We start from the raw sequence: 20,627 nt of genomic DNA on the forward strand, positions 1-20,627 counted from the left end.
AACAAAGTCCAGTGTATCATGTGAGGAGGCTAATTGAAATCTCTCTACCAAGATGAAGCGTGCAGTGAGCAACACACCATGTTTGGTCAACCAAGGCAAGCTCAATACAACAAAAACGTTGGTGGACTGTGCTAAAAGACTCTGTGAAACATATGATTTGGTGGATGGGCTCGATCATTAAAGAAACGCCTTTAGAAGATATGGCTGCTCTGACAGAAAGATAAATAGGGGACTATATCCTAAAAGTTCTAGAGCTTCTAATGAAAAAGAAGCAACTAAAGGGAAAGTTTTCCTTCTGCTTGGGAAAGAAAAACACTGCCACAGCTCTCATCAGCAGAGAACTCACACGAACACAATATTGATAGTTTGTATACCCACAAGAAAGGTGTGCAGATGTTTGAACACCGCAAAGGACTTATGGCTGCCACTTGCCACAGCAGGAGTATATAAATCCTTTGCATTTATGGTCAAGTATAGATAGTAACTACAAATAGAAGCATTAACAGTGGCCTTAAGAAACACAAGAACAATTTTCACCGGGGCAATAAGTATAAATCAGCTGTAGCAGATCATGCAGTCTGATCTGAGAATCACAAAATTCATTTAGCTGATACTGTGATTTTACCAATAGCCAACCATTACTATGCATTTTCACAAATTGTGGACGTGAATGCTAAAGAAAGCTAACAGCATGAGCTCTTCTCCGTTGTAAGCTCCTTAATATACACCGGTGCAATCATAATTTGTCGTGACTCCGTGCTCTCTGGCAGCAGTTTGATGACATGAACTGACAGTTGCGTGGAATGTATAAACAGTTCGGCTCGCTGAGCTGAAACTGTAACTGCTTTCTGAGTTGTTCAAGCAGCCTCTGACAATGTCTTCAGCAACAGATGATGAAACGTTATGCAGAGAAATATACCTTGGACTACAGGCTACTGACAATAAAGCAATATCACCATTCCTCTGGATTTCAGTGGTTTTATATATCATTGTGTTCAAAATATCTGTATGTATTTGAATATTGTCAACTGCTCTGTCTCTCTCTCTCTCTCTCTCTCTCTCTCTCTCTCTCTCTCTCTCTCTCTCTCTCTTTCTTTTCAGCACTCAGATGGGGTAAACTTTTAATATGTACCTCTGACTGAAACACACAGCTGCTTTTTGTCAAGTTTTCATTTGCTGCATCACTGAATGCTGCATTTTAGTGCTTGAAATGAAATCTGGTGCCACTGAGTGAATTGTACAGTCGTAACATGTAAGACTTGTCACAAAATCTTCTTTGTGTTCCACGTGGACAGCTGTGTTGATATTCTGTTATGTTTCAATATGTGTCACACTCATTGTCGTCGTCATCTTCTTCTTCTTCTTCTTCTTCTTCGCCAGAAGATGAAGAAAGGGACACTCATTGAAATATTGCGGAATGTTAACACAGCCATATGGATGAAAACGTGAGAGTATTTCATTAGCACTATATGCTTGGAATATGTACATTCACATTGGACTTGTATTTATTAGGTGCAGGGTTTAAATCCCAACCCAGTGATACTAAATGAGATTTTCAGTGATTTTTCTGAATTGCTAGAGGCAAATACTAGAATGGCTTCCATAATAAAGCTGTATCCATTTTTCCTTCTTCATTCTGGGCCAGTCCAACATTATGTTAGGACTCCAATGACCTTTACAATTACAGGACTCTTAAGCTACCTTCCTTCTTAATGTGTTCCACTGGATATCACCTGCTTTCAACTTTTTGAAAGAAAAAAAAAATGCTGTAATGTTTTCTTTTGTAGCTCTTCTGGAGTAGTCTCAGGATGGCGTGTGATAAACGGGTTTTATCATTTTGTATTTTTTATGGTGTCCCATTGAGAACAACTATCACGTCTGATTGTACTAGATTTTTTAGAGATTAATGGTAATGATCAGATGATGTTTACCTATTCAGTATATCTTGGGTATGTAAAATGTCTCTGGTAGTTAGGAGTCTTGTACTTTCCTTATTTTATATAGGAAATATTGTACAGAACTTTGATAGACTGGACAGTGGCAAATGTTGTGTAAGAAGGTGGGACATGGATTCAGAATACTTTCTTTGTTTGGTGAAACACCTCCCACCTAAGTCAGGAATGCAGTTTTCATAGGGATGTCAAACTTAGCAATTTCGGTCGAATATGGTGTGGCATCTTCCTTCTGCACGTTACAACACCAATTAACCAAACTAAAGGGGGAGGGAAGCCATTTTGGATAACAGTTTTCTCAGTTAGGCCATGAACATCTAATATGCACTACACTATTTCCTGGTGTACATATTTTTGGAAGCTTCTGAAGGCCAAACGAGTTCAAAAATCTCCCTTTGCAGACATCTTTTATGGTCTTTATTAATGTTAAAATTAGATGAAGGTTTACAGTATATTAATATACAGTATATTGTACTTCATAATTTGTAGCATAACACAAAAACAAAAATTCACACACAGTGGAAAGAAACAATCACTCAAATGCACTATTGTTGGCAGTATAGTTTTGTTGAGACCGGTGAGTTCGTGGGTGGGGAAGCAACTCCCTGCCATCCCACACACACTCACCTTGAATTATTTCTGTGCAATAAAGACATTTTTTTCTTTTTTTGCAATATTTGGAGTTGTTTTGTATAATCTGGGTTTCGGTTGAACTGAGTTCAGTTAACTGGGGTTTTCACTGTATGCTACATGAAAGAATTTTCGTAACATTACATAGCAGTGGGTTGTGTGGTAGTAAATTTGTGTCTGAAGACAGTATTTATTTGCAAGGCAATATCCAGCAGTTCCCTCTGTTACAAAAAGAATGAACAGAATTTAAATATTGTGAGTGAAGAAGTAACATAAAACAGTTCATGGGATATTCTCTTTGTAACATTCAAAACAGGTGAGTTTTCTGTTGTAGATTCCCATACCCTTTCAGTTTTCATAAAATGATTTGTGCTAAACGAAGGGGATCTTCTGTGCAACCACCATCACAGCTTTTCCTTTTGCTAGCACAAAATAAATTTAAACATTACAAAGAATGCATTGTTCTCTTGAGTTCTGCTCAAGAATGATGGGCAGTTGTAAAAGTTGACATGAAACCAAAGATCTCTTTAAAGAATTAACATAATAGGATACCTCTAGTCTCATTACTTAATGATTTAGTAACTTATAATTTTTTATTCTGTAGATTATTCAAGAAACTTTTAATTGTGTGTGAATGTTTTTGTTCCATTTGCAGTCCCAATGCTACTACAAGGTAGAACAAAGTTGATCACTGAACACAATGGTCAACGATATAAGCTGAAATCAAGGGATGGAAATGAAATTGACACCATGTTTGTAGACAATAGAAACAAGTAAGTGTGGCTGCACATTTGCCCTAACAACACATTATAACCAGAGATATTGCTTGCACATGTGCACTCATCAAATATATTTTTTTTTATCTACTGCATTAGAATATCTACTTCTTAGTTGTTGAAGAATGGTACGTACTCGTGCCGAAGGGGAACCACAGTAGCAATTCAGTTTCCCAGTTTTTGTAGATCATTCCTTATACATTACTGTGATTATCTCCTTTTAAAATTTGATTTTTCTGTAAAATTATAATTTGGGAGTTGGCCAAAAGTTTCAAGTGATTTCATTTGTTGCAGTTTTCTTGTCCCATTAAAAATTCAGACAAGTTGAATATCATTACTAACACTATCTGTTGGGTCCTAATAGTGAATTATGTGTCTGACTGGCAGATGCAGTTATGCAATGAAATCTTCACAATTTTTTTTCTGCGTTATATCGTAGTGTGAGCACAACTTTTTGGAAAGGTGCTCTCTCTCTTTTTCTTTGCTGGAAGGTGAAAAGAGGGTGTAGCTGTTCAGAAACATGGTGCTCACACTGCAATCTTGTGCAGCAAGAAACCTGTGAGGATTTTATTGCATTGAAACTCCGATTGTAGGTATGACAAGAACTGTAAAACTTAAAATCATATATATTTTGCTACACAATCCTTTATTCCAAAACTTATGTTTAGTGCACTAGACAATGTTTAACTGTCACTTTAAAAGAACACACCGTTTGGTTTGGATTGCTGTAGGTGGTGTAGAACTGGTACCAGATAGTCATGTGACTGTCCACTACTGACGAAGTCGTGGCAGTGAAGTGATGTGTATGTGCCAGTCATCTCTATGGGAATCAGTAGAGTATGATTACGGTTAAGAGGTGCAAAATGACAGAAAGAAGCTATCATATTTTGACATCCCAATCTCCTTAACTTGAACAAAGTTTTCCAATTTGTTTTTGTATCAACATACTGTCGTACAAGTCTATAAAGAATGGTTTACTGCTCTGAGCCATGCAGTAAAGCATAAAAACTGTGGTAATAAAATGATCCTAAACAACAAGGACCAATGACGAGTTTCATGCTTTGTCAATGACAGTCTGTTTCAAACCTGACAAGAATTGCTCCTGCCAGTGAATGTGTATCTCCATCTCAATCAATCTCCAAGCAAACATCACAAAGAGGACAGAGGACTAGATGTCATGGACATTTGGATTTGGATACCTCGCAAAAGGCCATTACTCACAATGGCACGTACAGATGCAAATTTCCAATGGGTAAACAACACAGAAACTCGACATATATCAAGACCATGATTGCTCTGTTGTTTTTGTGTTCCTCATAGTACCTACATGGGAAGATCAGAAAGTAACATACAGTAATTTTGTTACCAAAAAGCTAAAGAGATTTTAAAAAAACGGCACCCGCACTTCCCCCCCCCACATGCGCACACATGCATGCGCGGGCGCGCGCACACGCGCACGCGCACGCACACGCGCACGCACACGCACACGCACACGCACACACACACACACACACACACACACACAAACGTACATCTTCTACCTTCTCTTCTACATAGTCACCAATGTTCTCAACAAATTTCTCCCATCGTGGTACGAGTTTCAGTATGCCCTTTTGATAGAAGTCCTTTTGGTTCGCGTATAGCCATCTGTGGACTGCTGGTTTCACTTTTGCATCTGTGACAAAGCATTGGCTGGTCAGTAATTCTGTCATGGGACCAAATAAATGAAAGTTCAATGGCGCAAGATCTGGACTGTATGGTGGATGCTGGACCACATGCCACCCAAGTTGTCTGTCAGGTCCTTAGGTATCCAGTGAGCACAAACTTTATGAAATTTCAGTGTATTGTGAATAAAATTGTACACCACACCATAGGAAATGTTTGAACTGCTATGATAAAATTCGTAGTTGCACACGCTGGTTGTTCAAAATTGCTGCCTCAGTGCCTCTGACATTCTGCAGGTTTGCAGCTGTTACTGGCCACCCGGAGTGTGACAAATCACTAAAGTTCACACAGCCCTCTTGGAAGAATGCACCCCACCTAGACACATTGCTACGGTCCATACAGTCATCCCCATATATGCCGTGCGCATCCCTGTGAATTTTGCTCAATTTGTGCCCTTTGGCTCACAAATACAGAATTATACTTTACTGCTATTCATAAGCTGATGACGTGCGTACCATTTGTATTTCATAGTTCAGGTGTCTCTCAGTAGAGCTGCATATGAAAACAAAATACCCTCTGTAGTGCAAACTTCAAACTACATTGTCATGAAATTTCAACATTCCAGCTGCAATACCAGGGAAGAAAAAATATTATTGTCAGTTACTTTCTGATCCTGCCTCATACATTAAGTTGCATTCAAACCTTTTCATCAATCATCTAAGGACTACACAGGAGATGAAGAAATTAACTTTTGAAGTGCAGCCTCCTTTCATGAGAATAGCTGAAGTAGTGTTAGTAGTGGCACTTGATAAGTATCAGTTGCGCACCATGCATAATTGTGTCTGGGTGAAGGAAGAAGATTTTAATTAACAGTGGATCTACCTCTTTCTTATGGAAATGTTGAATATAATGTGAAATTGAGTTGCACATGCCGGTTGTTCAAAATGCTGCCTCGGTGGCTCCAACATTTTGCAGGGGTTGCAGACTTGATCACCACCTCCCCCTCCCCCCCCCCCCTTCCCCCCCCCCCCCCCCCCCCCCCGGAGACAAAAATGGAGGTAATGAGTAATTAACACCATGAAAGAGTCTATCATGTACAGGAAAGATAAAATAATATTATGTAAAACAAATGATTAAGTGTGTTCAACATCAGGCACCTTGCAAAATTAGAAGAAAATATAACTTTGTGTCTTGCATTTAAAATTGCATGTTCAAGGACAAGGCTAAATTGTCTTAGAGAGAGTTAACAAATGATAGAAACAATACTCTTGTAAATTAGAAATGCTTCATTTCTTGAACACTTTGAAAAACAAAAACTTACTAAGGTCACAGACTCTCTAAATTAATTGAATTTATCCTTGATAATTCAGGTAATATTAGAACTCAGAATTATCTCTCAGAATGACGCTTAAACAAGCAAACTGCTTCCACCAGAACAAAATTATTTATAAAACAAATTAATCACAAAAGAGAAGTAAATATTTGTATGAGTAGTTTTAAAACGCGATGCTCTAACAAGTGATTTATTGTCTGCATCACAATTTGCTTCCTGTATGCAGTACTTACTGGATAAATCTGTATTTGACCTCAAGAAAGAAGCTGCTAGTGAACTAAATTTGAGAAATTACCTCAGCATGATTTTCTTAAATTAATGAAGTCTTCAAACCAGTAATTCATATTTTTAGATAAGTGCAGACAGTAAAGTATGTACAGCATCACATTTGCATTGCTGGAGCTTTATCTGTTCCAGGCAAATGGACACTTCACAAACTCTGACATGAACAAGACTATGTTCAGATTTTTGCTATCTTGACTTTGTTTCTCAGAAACATCAGTAGTTGAATTTCATACAACTCGCAATTCTTTTTAGGTTTCAAAACTTATGTTTATGAATAGCGTGAATAAAATCATTTGTGTGTAATTTGTTGTAGTCCACATGGTTAATAAACTGAGACATTCATCACATACATACTCTGTTAAGTGAACTGAGATCTTTAAATGCTCACGGAGGTGTTAGTATATTTTTCACACAGCTTTATGCATTAATTATTTGGGACACTCCATATAAAATCTGATAACATATTTATTATAGAAAAACTATCTGCCAGAATACACTGACGGGGGAAAAAATCACAACACCAAGGAGGAGTTGTGTGACATAAGCAAAAGATGGTACGTGTGATTCTAAATCTAAAAGATGTCAATTCAGATTTCATGCCAGTTGCATAAGAGTGGTGCTAGTAGTGCTGCTATGAGGATACAAATCAGGTTTGCTTTAAATGCACGCTGTAATGGTTGTGAGGGATAGTTGCCTTTGAGATTGGACATGGTGAGTTGACGTTAGTCAAGAACGCCTTCAAGGCGATAAAGACTCCATTATCAATGGCTCACCAAGTCTAAATGAGGTCATGTAATATGGCTACAAGAAGCTAGATTGTCCTTCTGAGATACTGCAGAAAGACTTCGCAGCAATGTAGCCACCATACTTGATTCCTGGCAGCGGTGGTCACGAGAATGAACGGTTACAAGATGGCAGGGCTCTGGAAGGCCATGAGGAGACTATTGTGTTTGGTGTATGGCTCTCGCTCATCGTACTGCATCTGCAGCAGCAGTTTGAGCAGCAGTTGGCACCACAGTGACACAACAAACTTTACAAATCACTTATTTCGAGGACAGCTCCAAGCCAGTTTCCCTGTAGCATGCATTCCACTGACTGCAAACCACTCCTATTTGTGATTTCAGTGGTGTCAAGTGAGAGCTCATTGGGGGTTAGGGTGGAGAACTGTGGTGTTTCCTCATGAAAGCTGGTTCTGCCTCGATGCCATTGTGGACCGTGTGTTGGTCAGGAGAAGGCCAGTTGAGGGCCTCTAACCAACCTGTTTCTGTGCCTGATACCCTGGACCTCCACCTGGCCCACACAGCCTGCCTGCAAATTTGTGTATCAGTCTGGTGATTCGACCTGTTGTGCAGGTACTCATAATCAGCATTCCAGGTGGTGTTTAACAACAGGATAAAACTCACCCATGTAAAGATGATGTAACCCAACATGCTCTACAATGTGTCGGCATGCTGCCTTGCCTGCTCGATCACCAGATCTGTCTCTAATAAAGTACTTGTGGAACATCATCAGACAATAACTCCAGTATCGTCCACAAACAGCATTAACCATCCCTGCATTAACCGACGAAGTGCAGCAGGCATGGAACTCAATCCCACAGACATCCAGCACCTATACAACACAATACATGCACATATATCTAAAAACAAAGATGATGTGACATACCAACCGAAAGTGCTGGCACGTCGATACACACACAAAATTCTAGCTTTCGCAACCAATGGTTGCCTCGTCAGGAAAGAGGGAAGGAGAGGGAAAGGCGAAAGGCGAAAGGATTTGGGTTTTAAGGGAGAGGGTAAGGAGTCATTCCAATCCCGGGAGCGGAAAGACTTACCTTAGGGGGAAAAAAAGGACGGGTATACACTCGCGCGCACACACACACATATCCATCCACACACATGTCTGCTTGTGTCTGCACACGTGCGGATGGACATGCGCGCATGTGCGAGCGTACACGCCCCCCCCCCCCCCCCCCCCACTCCCCAAGGCAAGTCCTTCCGCTCCCGGGACCGGAACGACTCCCCACCCCCTCCCCCAAAACCCAAATCCCCCCCCCCCCCGACGAGGCAACCGTTGTTGGTTGCGAAAGCCAGAATTCCGTGTGCATGCCTGCGCCCGTCCGTGCGTCCATCGACGTGCCAGCGCCCTCGCCCGGAAAGTCACATCATCTTCATTTTTATATATTTAAAAAACAAAGATGATGTGACTTACCATACGAAAGCGCTGGCAGGTCGATAGAAACACAAACACACACACACAAAACTCAAGCCCTCGCAACAAACTGCCGCCCATCAGGAAAGAGGGAAGGAGAGGGAAAGACGAAAGGATGTGGGTTCTAAGGGAGAGGGCAAGGAGCCACCCCAATCCCGGGAGCGGAAAGACCCACCCTAGGGGGAAAAAAGGACGGGCACACACCTGCACAGACACACACATCCATCCACACACACACACACACACACACACACACACACACAAGCAGACATATTTAAAGACAAAGAGTTTGGGCAGAGATGTCAGTCGAGGCGGAAGTGCAGAGGCAAAGATGTTGTTGAATGACAAGTGAGGTATGAGTGGCGGCAACTTGAAATTAGCGGAGATTGAGGCCTGGTGGATAACGGGAAGAGAGGATATATTGAACAGCAAGTTCCCATCCTCGGAGTTCGGATAGGTTGGTGTTAGTGGGAAGTATCCAGATAACCCGGACGGTGTAACACTGTGCCAAGATGTGCTGGCTGTGCACCAAGGCATGTTTAGCCACAGGGTGATCCTCATTACCAACAAACACTGTCTGCCTGTGTCCATTCATGCGAATGGACAGTTTGTTGCTGGTCATTCCCACATAGAATGTGTCACAGTGTAGGCAGGTCAGTTGGTAAATCACGTGGGTGCTTTCACACGTGGCTCTGCCTTTGATCGTGTACACCTTCCGGGTTACGGGACTGGAGTAGGTGGTGGTGGGAGGGTGCATGGGACAGGTTTTACACCGGGGGCGGTTACAAGGGTAGGAGCCAGAGGGTAGGGAAGGTGGTTTGGGGATTTCATAGGGATGAACTAAGAGGTTACGAAGGTTAGGTGAACGGCGGAAAGACACTCTTGGTGGAGTGGGGAGGATTTCATGAAGGATGGATCTCATTTCAGGGCAGGATTTGAGGAAGTCGTATCCCTGCCGGGGAGCCACATTCAGAGTCTGGTCCAGTCCCGGAAAGTATCCTGTCACAAGTGGGGCACTTTTGTGTTTCTTCTGTGGGGGGTTCTGGGTTTGAGAGGATGAGGAAGTGGCTCTGGTTATTTGCTTCTGTACCAGGTCGGGAAGGTAGTTGCGGGATGCGAAAGCTGTTGTCAGGTTGTTGGTGTAATGGTTCTGGGATTCCGGACTGGAGCAGATTCGTTTGCCACGAAGACCTAGGCTGTAGGGAAGGGACCGTTTGATGTGGAATGGGTGGCAGCTGTCATAATGGAGGTACTGTTGCTTGTTGGTGGGTTTGATGTTGACGGACGTGTGAAGCTGGCCATTGGACAGGTGGAGGTCAACATCAAGGAAAGTGGAATGGGATTTAGAGTAGGACCAGGTGAATCTGATGGAACCAAAGGAGTTGAGGTTGGAGAGGAAATTCTGGAGTTCTTCTTCACTGTGAGTCCAGATCATGAAGATGTCATCAATAAATCTGTACCAAACTTTGGGTTGGCAGGCTTGGGTAACCAAGAAGGCTTCCTCTAAGCGACCCATGAATAGGTTGGCGTACGAGGGGGCCATCCTGGTACCCATGGCTGTTCCCTTTAATTGTTGGTATGTCTGGCCTTCAAAAGTGAAGAAGTTGTGGGTCAGGATGAAGCTGGCTAAGGTAATGAGGAAAGAGGTTTTAGGTAGGGTGGCAGGTGATCGGCGTGAAAGGAAGTGCTCCATCGCAGCGAGGCCCTGGACGTGCGAGATATTTGTGTATAAGGAAGTGGCATCAATGGTTACAAGGATGGTTTCCGGGGGTAACGGATTGGGTAAGGATTCCAGGCGTTCGAGGAAGTGGTTGGTGTCTTTGATGAAGGATGGGAGACTGCATGTAATGGGTTGAAGGTGTTGATCTACGTAGGCGGAGATACGTTCTGTGGGGGCTTGGTAACAAGCCACAATGGGGCGGCCGGGATGATTGGGTTTGTGAATTTTAGGAAGAAGGTAGAAGGTAGGGGTGCGGGGTGTCGGTGGGGTCAGGAGGTTGATGGAGTCAGGTGAAAGGTTTTGCAGGGGGCCTAAGGTTCTGAGGATTCCTTGAAGCTTCGCCTGGACATCAGGAATGGGATTACCTTGGCAAACTTTGTATGTGGTGTTGTCTGAAAGCTGATGCAGTCCCTCAGCCACATACTTCCGACGATCAAGTACCACGGTCGTGGAACCCTTGTCCGCCGGAAGGATGACGATGGACCGGTCAGCCTTCAGATCACGGATAGCCTGGGCTTCAGCAGTGGTGATGTTGGGAGTAGGATTAAGGTTTTTTAAGAAGGATTGAGAGGCAAGGCTGGAAGTCAGAAATTCCTGGAAGGTTTGGAGAGGGTGATTTTCATGAAGAGGAGGTGGGTCCCACTGTGACGGAGGACGGAACTGTTCCAGGCAGGGTTCAATTTGGATAGTGTCTTGGGGAGTTGGATCACTAGGAGTAGGATTAGGATCATTTTTCTTCGTGGCAAAGTGATACTTCCAGCAGAGAGTACGAGTGTAGGACAGTAAATCTTTGACGAGGGCTGTTTGGTTGAATCTGGGAGTGGGGCTGAAGGTGAGGCCTTTGGATAGGACAGAGGTTTCGGATTGGGAGAGAGGTTTGGAGGAAAGGTTAACTACTGAATTAGGGTGTTGTGGTTCCAGATTGTGTTGATCGGAATTTTGAGGTTTTGGAGGGAGTGGAGCTGGAAGTGGGAGGTTGAGTAGATGGGAGAGACTGGGTTTGTGTGCAATGAGAGGAGGTTGAGGTTTGATGGAAAGGTTGTGAAGGGTGAGTGAGTTGCCTTTCCGGAGGTGCGAAACCAGGAGATTGGAAAGTTTTTTGAGGTGAAGGGTGGCATGCTGTTCTAATTTGCGGTTGGCCTGTAGGAGGATGCTCTGAACAGCCGGTGTTGATGTGGGAAAGATTGAGGACTTTTATTAAGGATAGGAGTCGACGGGTGTGTTCATTGACTGAGTTGATGTGTAGGTGAAGGATTAGGTGGGTGAGGGCAATGGATTGTTCAGTTTGGAACTGGTATAGGGACTGATGGAAAGAAGGTTTGCAGCCAGAGATGGGAACTGTAAGTGTGAGGCCTTTGGGGGTAATGCCAAATGTCAGACAAGCCTGAGAAAATAAAATATGCGAGCGTAATCTTGCTAGGGTGAAGGCATGTTTGTGGAGTGAATGTAAATAAAACTTAATGGGGTCGTTGTGGGGGTGTTGTGAGGGTGACATGGTATTAGAAGGTGGAAAGTGTAACATGAGGTTGAGAAGAAAATGAAAATAACTGGAGAAAGTAACTGGAGATCTGTTGTGAAAAAAGGTGAAAAAATGTTGGTTAAAGCTGGGCTATGTTGATCCTGTGGTGAACTTGGGTTGGTAGACAACGATGTGCACATAGGTTAGGTGGTTGTGTTGCCGCCAAAACACGTTAAAGGATGGAGAGATTCGGGAAAATTTCGAAAAAACGGCGTGTAAATGCGCGCACACACACACACACACACACATACCCATCCACACATATACAGACACAAGCAGACATATTTGGTCTTTAAATATGTCTGCTTGTGTCTGTATATGTGTGGATGGATATGTGTGTGTGTGTGTGTGTGTGTGTGTGTGTGTGTGTGTGTGTGTGTGTGTGTGCGCGAGTGTATACCCGTCCTTTTTTCCCCCTAATGTAAGTCTTTCCACTCCCGGGATTGGAATGACTCCTTACCCTCTCCCTTTAAACCCACTTCCTTTCGTCTTTCCCTCTCCTTCCCTCTTTCCTGACGAGGCAACCATTGGTTGCGAAAGCTAGAATTTTGTGTGTTTGTTTGTGTGTCTATCGATGTGCCAGCGCTTTCGTTTGGTAAGTCACATCATGTTTGTTTTTAGATATATTTTTCCCCACGTGGAATGTTTCCCTATTAATTTATAACAATGCATGCACATTCGCTTGATTGCATTCAAGATCTGGCGGTTACACCAATTATTACTGTACCATCGTGTCACATTTGCAATGAATTATCTTGCACTTGCATTAAACTTTGGTCTTGCAATGTGAACCACGTAAATATTTTATATAGATAAATGTATTCCTGAAATTTCACTAGTCTGTATTAGTTATTTCTTGGTGTTGTGAGTTTTTTTTGTCAGCGTATTACCTAAAGTAAATGATCATGCACTACGTAGAGAGAACTTCAGAAACTTGCTGTTTTTGTATAAATCCATTTTTTCATTTAACCTACGACTGTGTTTGTTGCTAACAATAAACTTCAGTTAGAAATAAGACAAATATATTAGCACCATAACTTTCAACCTGCCAGCAGTTTTATGACTAAACTGAAAACCTGTATACATTGATGACGACGACGATGTCGTAGATATAGATGTAGATGTTTATGAGAATATGCTGCAATACACCGGATAGAAGAGGCACCAAGTAACACAGGCATTCCTGTAAAAGTGAAATTAGAAGAAAATGAATTAAAAAAAAAAAAACACTTCCTTGTCCCTAGAATAACATAAATAATGCAAGGACTAAAGGTCATAACTCATCATATAACAGAGGTGATGACTGGTTGAAAGGCACACAAATAAGATGTAAAACATTGGTGAGCTTATTGGTAGATTGCTTCCTCGGAGCTAAAGTACAAAACCCACATACTCGAGCACAGCTACATTGTCCCATGGTGATACTGGGTAATGAGGGGGTGGGGTGGGGTGGAGGTGACCCTTTACAGCTTTTAGTTGGCAGAGGTTTACTCTGCATCCTCGGAGCCAGTGGTTGCTTCTCATACTGGGAACTGGGTGTCCTACCTTTCCTTTTTAACATTCCCCAACCCACATACCTCTACTACCTGAGGAAGGAACTAATGCTCCCAAAAAACTAGAATAGTTTTGTGTACTTTTATGTGTGTGTATTGGCAGTATTAAAAATTTGACTACTTGATTTGTGGTGAAAATATATGTATTGATTTGTTACTTTCAGACATGAAAATGGAAGTGTCTTAATCCTCTGTTCAGAAGGAAATGCCGGATTTTATGAAATTGGGATTATGACCACTCCAATAGAGGCAGGTTATTCTGTACTGGGATGGAACCATCCAGGTTTTGCTGGCAGCACAGTAAGTAATAATTTATTTTTCTCTTAGTTGTGTGTCTTTCTGATCTATTAATATTTCTTACACACATCATCAAGAGCGTTATGACTACTCACTCAGAAGTGTGTCGCAGCACCATTAGTACAGAAAACCACTGAATTTTATTCTGCCAGGGGCTTTGTAAACCCTTTGTACTTTGCTGGAGGCAGTTGTCACGTAAAAGCTATGCACAGGCCCTGTGAAGCCCGTGTAGATCCCGTGGTGACATGTGATATCTTCCGATCTGTTGCATCATGCATCCTAAATGTGTTAATATCCATGTGGACTGATGGCCATGTAGGAAAGTCTTATCCATAGATGAAAACATTGACCAATAACTAATGCAAGTGATCATAAATAGTATTAACAAACCTGACAAGTTTTACTCAGTTGTCTACAAGTACTACAAATATCAGGAGTTGCAGATGAACATTATTAATAGCATAATACGTTATTAATAGCATAATGCCTGTGTATGCCCAATAACTTGAGGCACCTGTTTCTGATGAAAATTTTTGTCGGATTTCGTCATTTTTAAAAAAGTTATTTCTGTTACTTTCTCACTATTTTTTAATCATTTCGTCAAGGATTTTGCTAAATTTTATTTCCACTTTCAGCAAAAAGAAAAAAAGAAACTAAAGTAAAAATCATTTACAGCATTTTTAGAGGTGGAGCAAATGGTTATTTTGGAGTAACTGTTATCACGGTTACAGTTATTCTTTTATAACAGTTGTTTTTAACAGTTACTTATAACTGTCAGTTATTTTTCTCTACAGAATGCTTCAGATGGGGTTCCAGTGAAATAACAAAGTAGGTGGAATCCATCAGTTTAGTTATCAGTGAATTGTAATGGCAAGTGGCAAGAATGTCGTATGAATCGTGTCATAACCTTATCTAATTAACTGTCTGATACATTTCAATTTGTGTTTATGGTTATTGGTGTTTCATATTGTATGTGGGTTATTGGTCACTATTAGTAATGTTATCCTTGCAACTGTAAATGGAAAGTATGCAGAACTTCACCGCAGCACTGTTTAAGTGAAATATTATAAACGTGCTTTTTTAAGTATGAACTAATACGTAAGCTGAAGCCTGTAGATAAAATTCGTAGCTTAATTTCTTGTGCTGTGCACTTAATAGAATAAGTGTGCAGCCTTGTAAAACAACATGCAAATATACATAACTTGATAGATTCTTTTACTCTTGTACAAGATAGTCCATTTGAGGAAAGTGAGAGTATGCTAATACAAGTTTTAGGTGAGATTTGGAAAACTGCTTGGTTTCTTCAGCTACCATGAAGGTTTTAAGTTTTTGGAGGGAGAATGACTAAATTACATTTCTCGAACCCATCAGCTTGTTGTGTACTCTTACGCTTGGCATTATTGTACACAGAATTCCAGTGGATGATTGGTTGTGTTGACCTCATAATGGTTACAGATTTAAATGCCTCTCATGTTATTATGATACCATTTTTCCTCTGTTGAACTATTTCTTCATTGGGTATCCAGAATGTGAGAGTCAGAATTAATAATATTGATGTTGGAAATATGCATTTGCATTAAGTTTTCAGAAATTTCTCAATAACAAAATTTCCTGTCATGAGGAATACTTGACCTGTCAATTCCATGCTTTGCTTTTTTCCCCCCTTCTGTCGCACATGATGTTGTTGTTGTTGTTGTTGTTGTTGTTGTCTTCAGTCCTGAGACTGGTTTGATGCAGCTCTCCATGCTACTCTATCCTGTGCAAGCATCTTCATCTCCCAGTACGTGCTGCAGCCTACATCCTTCTGAATCTGCTTAGTGTATTCATCTCTTGGTCTCTCTCTACAATTTTTACCCTCCACCCTACCCTCCAGTATTAAATTGGTGATCCCTTGACACCTCAGAACATGTCCTACCAACCGATCCATTCTTCTTGTCAAGTTGTGCCACAAACTCCTCTTCTCCCCAATTCTATTCAGTACCTCCTCGTTAGTTATGTGATCTACTCATCTAATCTTCAGCATTCTTCTGTAGCACCACATTTCGAAAGCTTCTATTCTCTTCTTGTCTAAACTATTTATCTTCCATGTTTCACTTCCATACATGGCTACACTCCATACAAATACTTTCAGAAACGACTTCCTGACACTTAAATCTATACTTGATGTTAACAAATTTCTTTTCTTCGAAAACCCTTTTCTTGCCATTGCCAGTCTACATTTTATATCCTCTCTACTTCGACCATCATCAGTTACTTTGCTCGCCAAATAGCAAAACTCCTTTACTACTTTAAGTGTCTCATTTGTTAATCTAATTCCCTCAGCATCACCCGACTTAATTCGACTGCATTCCATTATCCTCATTTTGCTTTTGTTGATGTTCATCTTATACCCTCCTTTCAAGACACTGCCCATTCCGTTCAACTGCTCTTCCAAGTCCTTAGCCGTCTCTGACAGAATTACAATGTCATCGGCGAATCTTAAAGTTTTTATTTCTTTTCCACGGATTTTAATACGTATTCCGAACTTTCCTTTTGTTTCCTTCACTGCTTGCTCAATATACATATTGAATAGCATTGGGGAGAGGCTACAACCCTGTCTCACTCCCTTACCAGCCACTGCTTCCCTTTCATGTCCCTCGGCTCTTATAACTGCCATCTGATTTCTGTACAAATTGTAAATAGCATTTTGCTCCCTGTATTTTGCCCCTGCCACCTTCAGAATTTGAAAGAGAGTATTCCAGTCAACATTGCCAAAAGCTTTTTCGAAGTCTACAAATGCTAGAAATGTAGGTTTGCCTTTCCTTAATCTTTCTTCTAAGAAAAGTCGTAGGGTCAGTATTGCCTATAGTGTTCCAACATTTCTACGGAATCCAAACTGATCTTCCCGGAGGTCGGCTTCTACTAGTTTTTCCATTCGTCAGTAAAGAATTCGTGTTAGTATTTTGCAGCAGTGGCTTTTTAAACTGATAGTTCAGTAATTTTCACAGCTGTCAACACCTGCTTTCTTCAGGATTGGAATTATTATATTCTTCTTGAAGTCTGAGGGTATTTTGTCTGTGTCATACATCTTGCTCACCAGATGGTAGAGTTTTGTCAGGACTGGCTCTCCCAAGGCTGTCAGTAGTTCTAATGGAATGTTGTCTACTCCTGGGGCCTTGTTTTGACTTAGGTCTTTCAGTGCTCTGTTGAACTCTTCACACAGTATCATATCTCCCATTTCATCTTCATCTACATCCTCTTCCATTTCCATAATATTGTCCTCCAGAACATCGCTCCTGTATAGACCCTCTATATACTCCTTCCACCTTACTGCTTTCCCTTCTTTGCTTAGAACTGGGTTTCCATCTGAGCTCTTGATATTCATACAAGTGGTGCTCTTTTCTCCAAAGGTCTCTTTCATTTTCCTGTAGGCAGTATCTATCTTATCCCCTCGTGAGATAAGCCTCTACATCCTTACATTTGTCCTCTATCCATCCCTGCTTAGCCATTTTGCACTTCCTGTTGATCTCATTTTTGAGACGTTTGTATTCCTTTTTGCCTGCTTCATTTACTGCATTTTTGTATTTTCTCCTTTCATCAATTACATTCAGTATCTCTTTTGTTACCCATGGATTTCTACTAGCCCTCGTCTTTTTACCTACTTGATCCTCTGCTGCCTTCACTATTTCTTCCCTCAAAGCTACCCATTCTTCTTCTACTGTATTTCTCTCTCCCATTCCTGTCAGTTGTTCCCTTATGCTCTCACTGAAACTCTGTACAACCTCAAGTTCTTTTGTTTATCCAGATCCCATCTCCTTAAATTCCCACCTCTTTGCAGTTTCTTCAGTTTTAATCTACAGTTCATAACCAATAAATTGTGGCCAGAGTCCACATCTGCCCCTGGAAATGTCTTACAATTTAAAACCCAGTTCCTAAATCCCTGTCTTACCATTATATAACTGTCTGAAACCTTCTAGTACCACCAGGGTTCTTCCATGTATACAACCTTCTTCCATGATTCTTGAACCAAGTGTTAGCTATGATTAAGTTATGCTCTGTGCAAAATTCTACCAGGCGGCTTCCTCTTTCATTTCTTAGCCCCAATCCATATTCACTTACTACGTTTACTTCTCTTCCTTTTCCTACTGTCGAATTCCAGTCACCTATGACTATTAAATTTTCGGCTCCCTTCACTATCTGAATAATTTCTTTTATTTCATCATACATTTCTTCAATTTCTTCGTCATCTGCAGAGCTAGTTGGCATATAAACTTGTACTACTGTAGTAGGTGTGGGCTTCGTGTCTATCTTGGCCACAATAATGCGTTCACTATGCTGTTTGTAGTAGCTAACCCGCACTCCTATTTTTTTATTCATTATTAAACCTACTCCTGCATTACCCCTATTTGATTTTGTGTTTATAACCCTGTAGTCACCTGACCAGAAGTCTTGTTCATCCTGCCACCGAACTTCACTAATTCCCACTATATCTAACTTTAACCTATCCATTTCCCTTTTTAAATTTGCAAACCTACCTGCCCGATTAAGGGATCTGACATTCCACGCTCCGATCCGTAGAATGCCAGTTTTCTTTCTCCTGATAGCGACGTCCTCTTGAGTAGTCCCCGCCCGGAGATCCGAATGGGGGACTATTTTACCTCCGGAATATTTTACCCAAGAGGACGCCATCATCATTTAACTATACAGTAAAGCTGCATGTCCTCAGGAAAAATTACGGCTGTAGTTTCCCCTTGCTTTCAACCGTTCACAGTACCAGCACAGCGAGGCTGTTTCGGTTAGTGTTATAAGGCCAGATCAGTCAATCATCCAGACTGTTGCCCCTGCAACTACTGAAAAGGCTGCTCCCCCTCTTCAGGAACCACGCGTTTGTCTGGCCTCTCAATAGTTATCCCTCCGTTGTGGTTGCACCTACGGTACGGCTATCTGTATCGTTGAGGCACGCAAGCCTCCCCACCAACGGCAAGGTCCATGGTTCATGGGGGGGGGGGGGGGGGGGCTGTCGCACATATGAGGCAATAATAAACACTTCATCTGTCAGTGCCACCTGCCTGCTTTGACGTTTTTTCATTTCACTATTTAGTATTGTGACAGTTACCTGTCTGAATACCTATCAGACTAATTCATGAACTAGACATGTGAGAACTCAAAATGAGGGGCTAAGTTCTGCATATAACAGAACCGCAACATAGCAATGAGTGTTATTTAACATAACAGAAAATGAACTGACTTGAGCTCTTTGAAAACAAAAACGCATATATTATTCAAAAACATTCATGTTGTGTGCACAAGTACTAGTAGGCCCTAATACAAGCAAATCTATTCTTTTATTGAAATACCACTGATAAAGTATCTGATCTGAATGTTGTTGTAAGCATACCTGTATTCATTCCAAATGTGCCTCCATCAAATGGTTAATTTGTCATACATGTGTCTGAAGTGTAAATATTCCATTGTACAATATTCCTGAATAAAATTGATGTGCTCAATACTGTGTAGAAAATGTTTGAAAGTCAGTGGCCAAAAAATAACTAAAAAAATTGCAATGAATGTGTACAGGTTGGAAAAACTAGTGTTTCTCATAGTAAAGCCACAAATCTATGTTTCATCGAACTGCACGAGTTTTTTTGTACTCAAGTTGATAAGGCACACTTTAATGAGACTGATGTGATACCGCACTGGCGTTTTTTCATCATAATGATGCCACTAAGCATATATATATATATATATATATATATATATATATATATATATATATATATATATATATATATATATATATAGACACACACACACACACACACACACACACACACACACACACACACTTAGAGAAGCTACTCAACTATTTTCCATTTTTAGATCACCTACAATACTCAGATATTTCAGTAAGTGTAAAACCCCTAAAAATATTAACATGCTGCATACTCTTTACAATATCTCATAGCTTTACATGTACTATTGCTAGTACTACTATTCTAGTGACAACAACACAGAGAAAAACAAGAACATAAAATGAAAGTCAATATCCTCCAATGCAACCAGAAGTTGGAAAGAGAGTGACACCTGTTCTGGAACTACACTCTTGGAAATTAAAATAAGAACACCGTGAATTCATTGTCCCAGGAAGGGGAAACTTTATTGACACATTCCTGGGGTCAGATACATCACATGATCACACTGACAGAACCACAGGCACATAGACACAGGCAACAGAGCATGCACAATGTCGGCACTAGTACAGTGTATATCCACCTTTCGCAGCAATGCAGGCTGCTATTCTCCCATGGAGACGATCGTAGAGATGCTGGATGTAGTCCTGTGGAACGGCTTGCCATGCCATTTCCACCTGGCGCCTCAGTTGGACCAGCGTTCGTGCTGGACGTGCAGACCGCGTGAGACGACGCTTCATCCAGTCCCAAACATGCTCAATGGGGGACAGATCTGGAGATCTTGCTGGCCAGGGTAGTTGACTTACACCTTCTAGAGCACGTTGGGTGGCACGGGATACATGTGGACGTGCATTGTCCTGTTGGAACAGCAAGTTCCCTTGCCGGTCTAGGAATGGTAGAACGATGGGTTCGATGACGGTTTGGATGTACCGTCCACTATTCAGTGTCCCCTCGACGATCACCAGTGGTGTACGGCCAGTGTAGGAGATCGCTCCCCACACCATGATGCCGGGTGTT

The 20,627-nt window shown here is 41.4% G+C and overlaps 1 protein-coding gene across 1 annotated transcript in view; it reads left to right on the forward strand.

The window, feature by feature from the left end:
• LOC126480809 (phosphatidylserine lipase ABHD16A) overlaps window positions 1–20,627 on the forward strand; it is a 160,218-nt gene that overhangs the window by 46,190 nt on the left and 93,401 nt on the right. Inside the window, exons 6-7 of the mRNA XM_050104134.1 lie at window positions 3,238–3,355; window positions 13,809–13,944. Coding sequence (XP_049960091.1) covers window positions 3,238–3,355; window positions 13,809–13,944 — 254 coding nt within the window. The remainder of the gene's footprint in view (window positions 1–3,237; window positions 3,356–13,808; window positions 13,945–20,627) is intronic.

Source organism: Schistocerca serialis, chromosome 5 (genome assembly GCF_023864345.2).
Source record: "Schistocerca serialis cubense isolate TAMUIC-IGC-003099 chromosome 5, iqSchSeri2.2, whole genome shotgun sequence".
NCBI lineage: Eukaryota > Metazoa > Arthropoda > Insecta > Orthoptera > Acrididae > Schistocerca > Schistocerca serialis.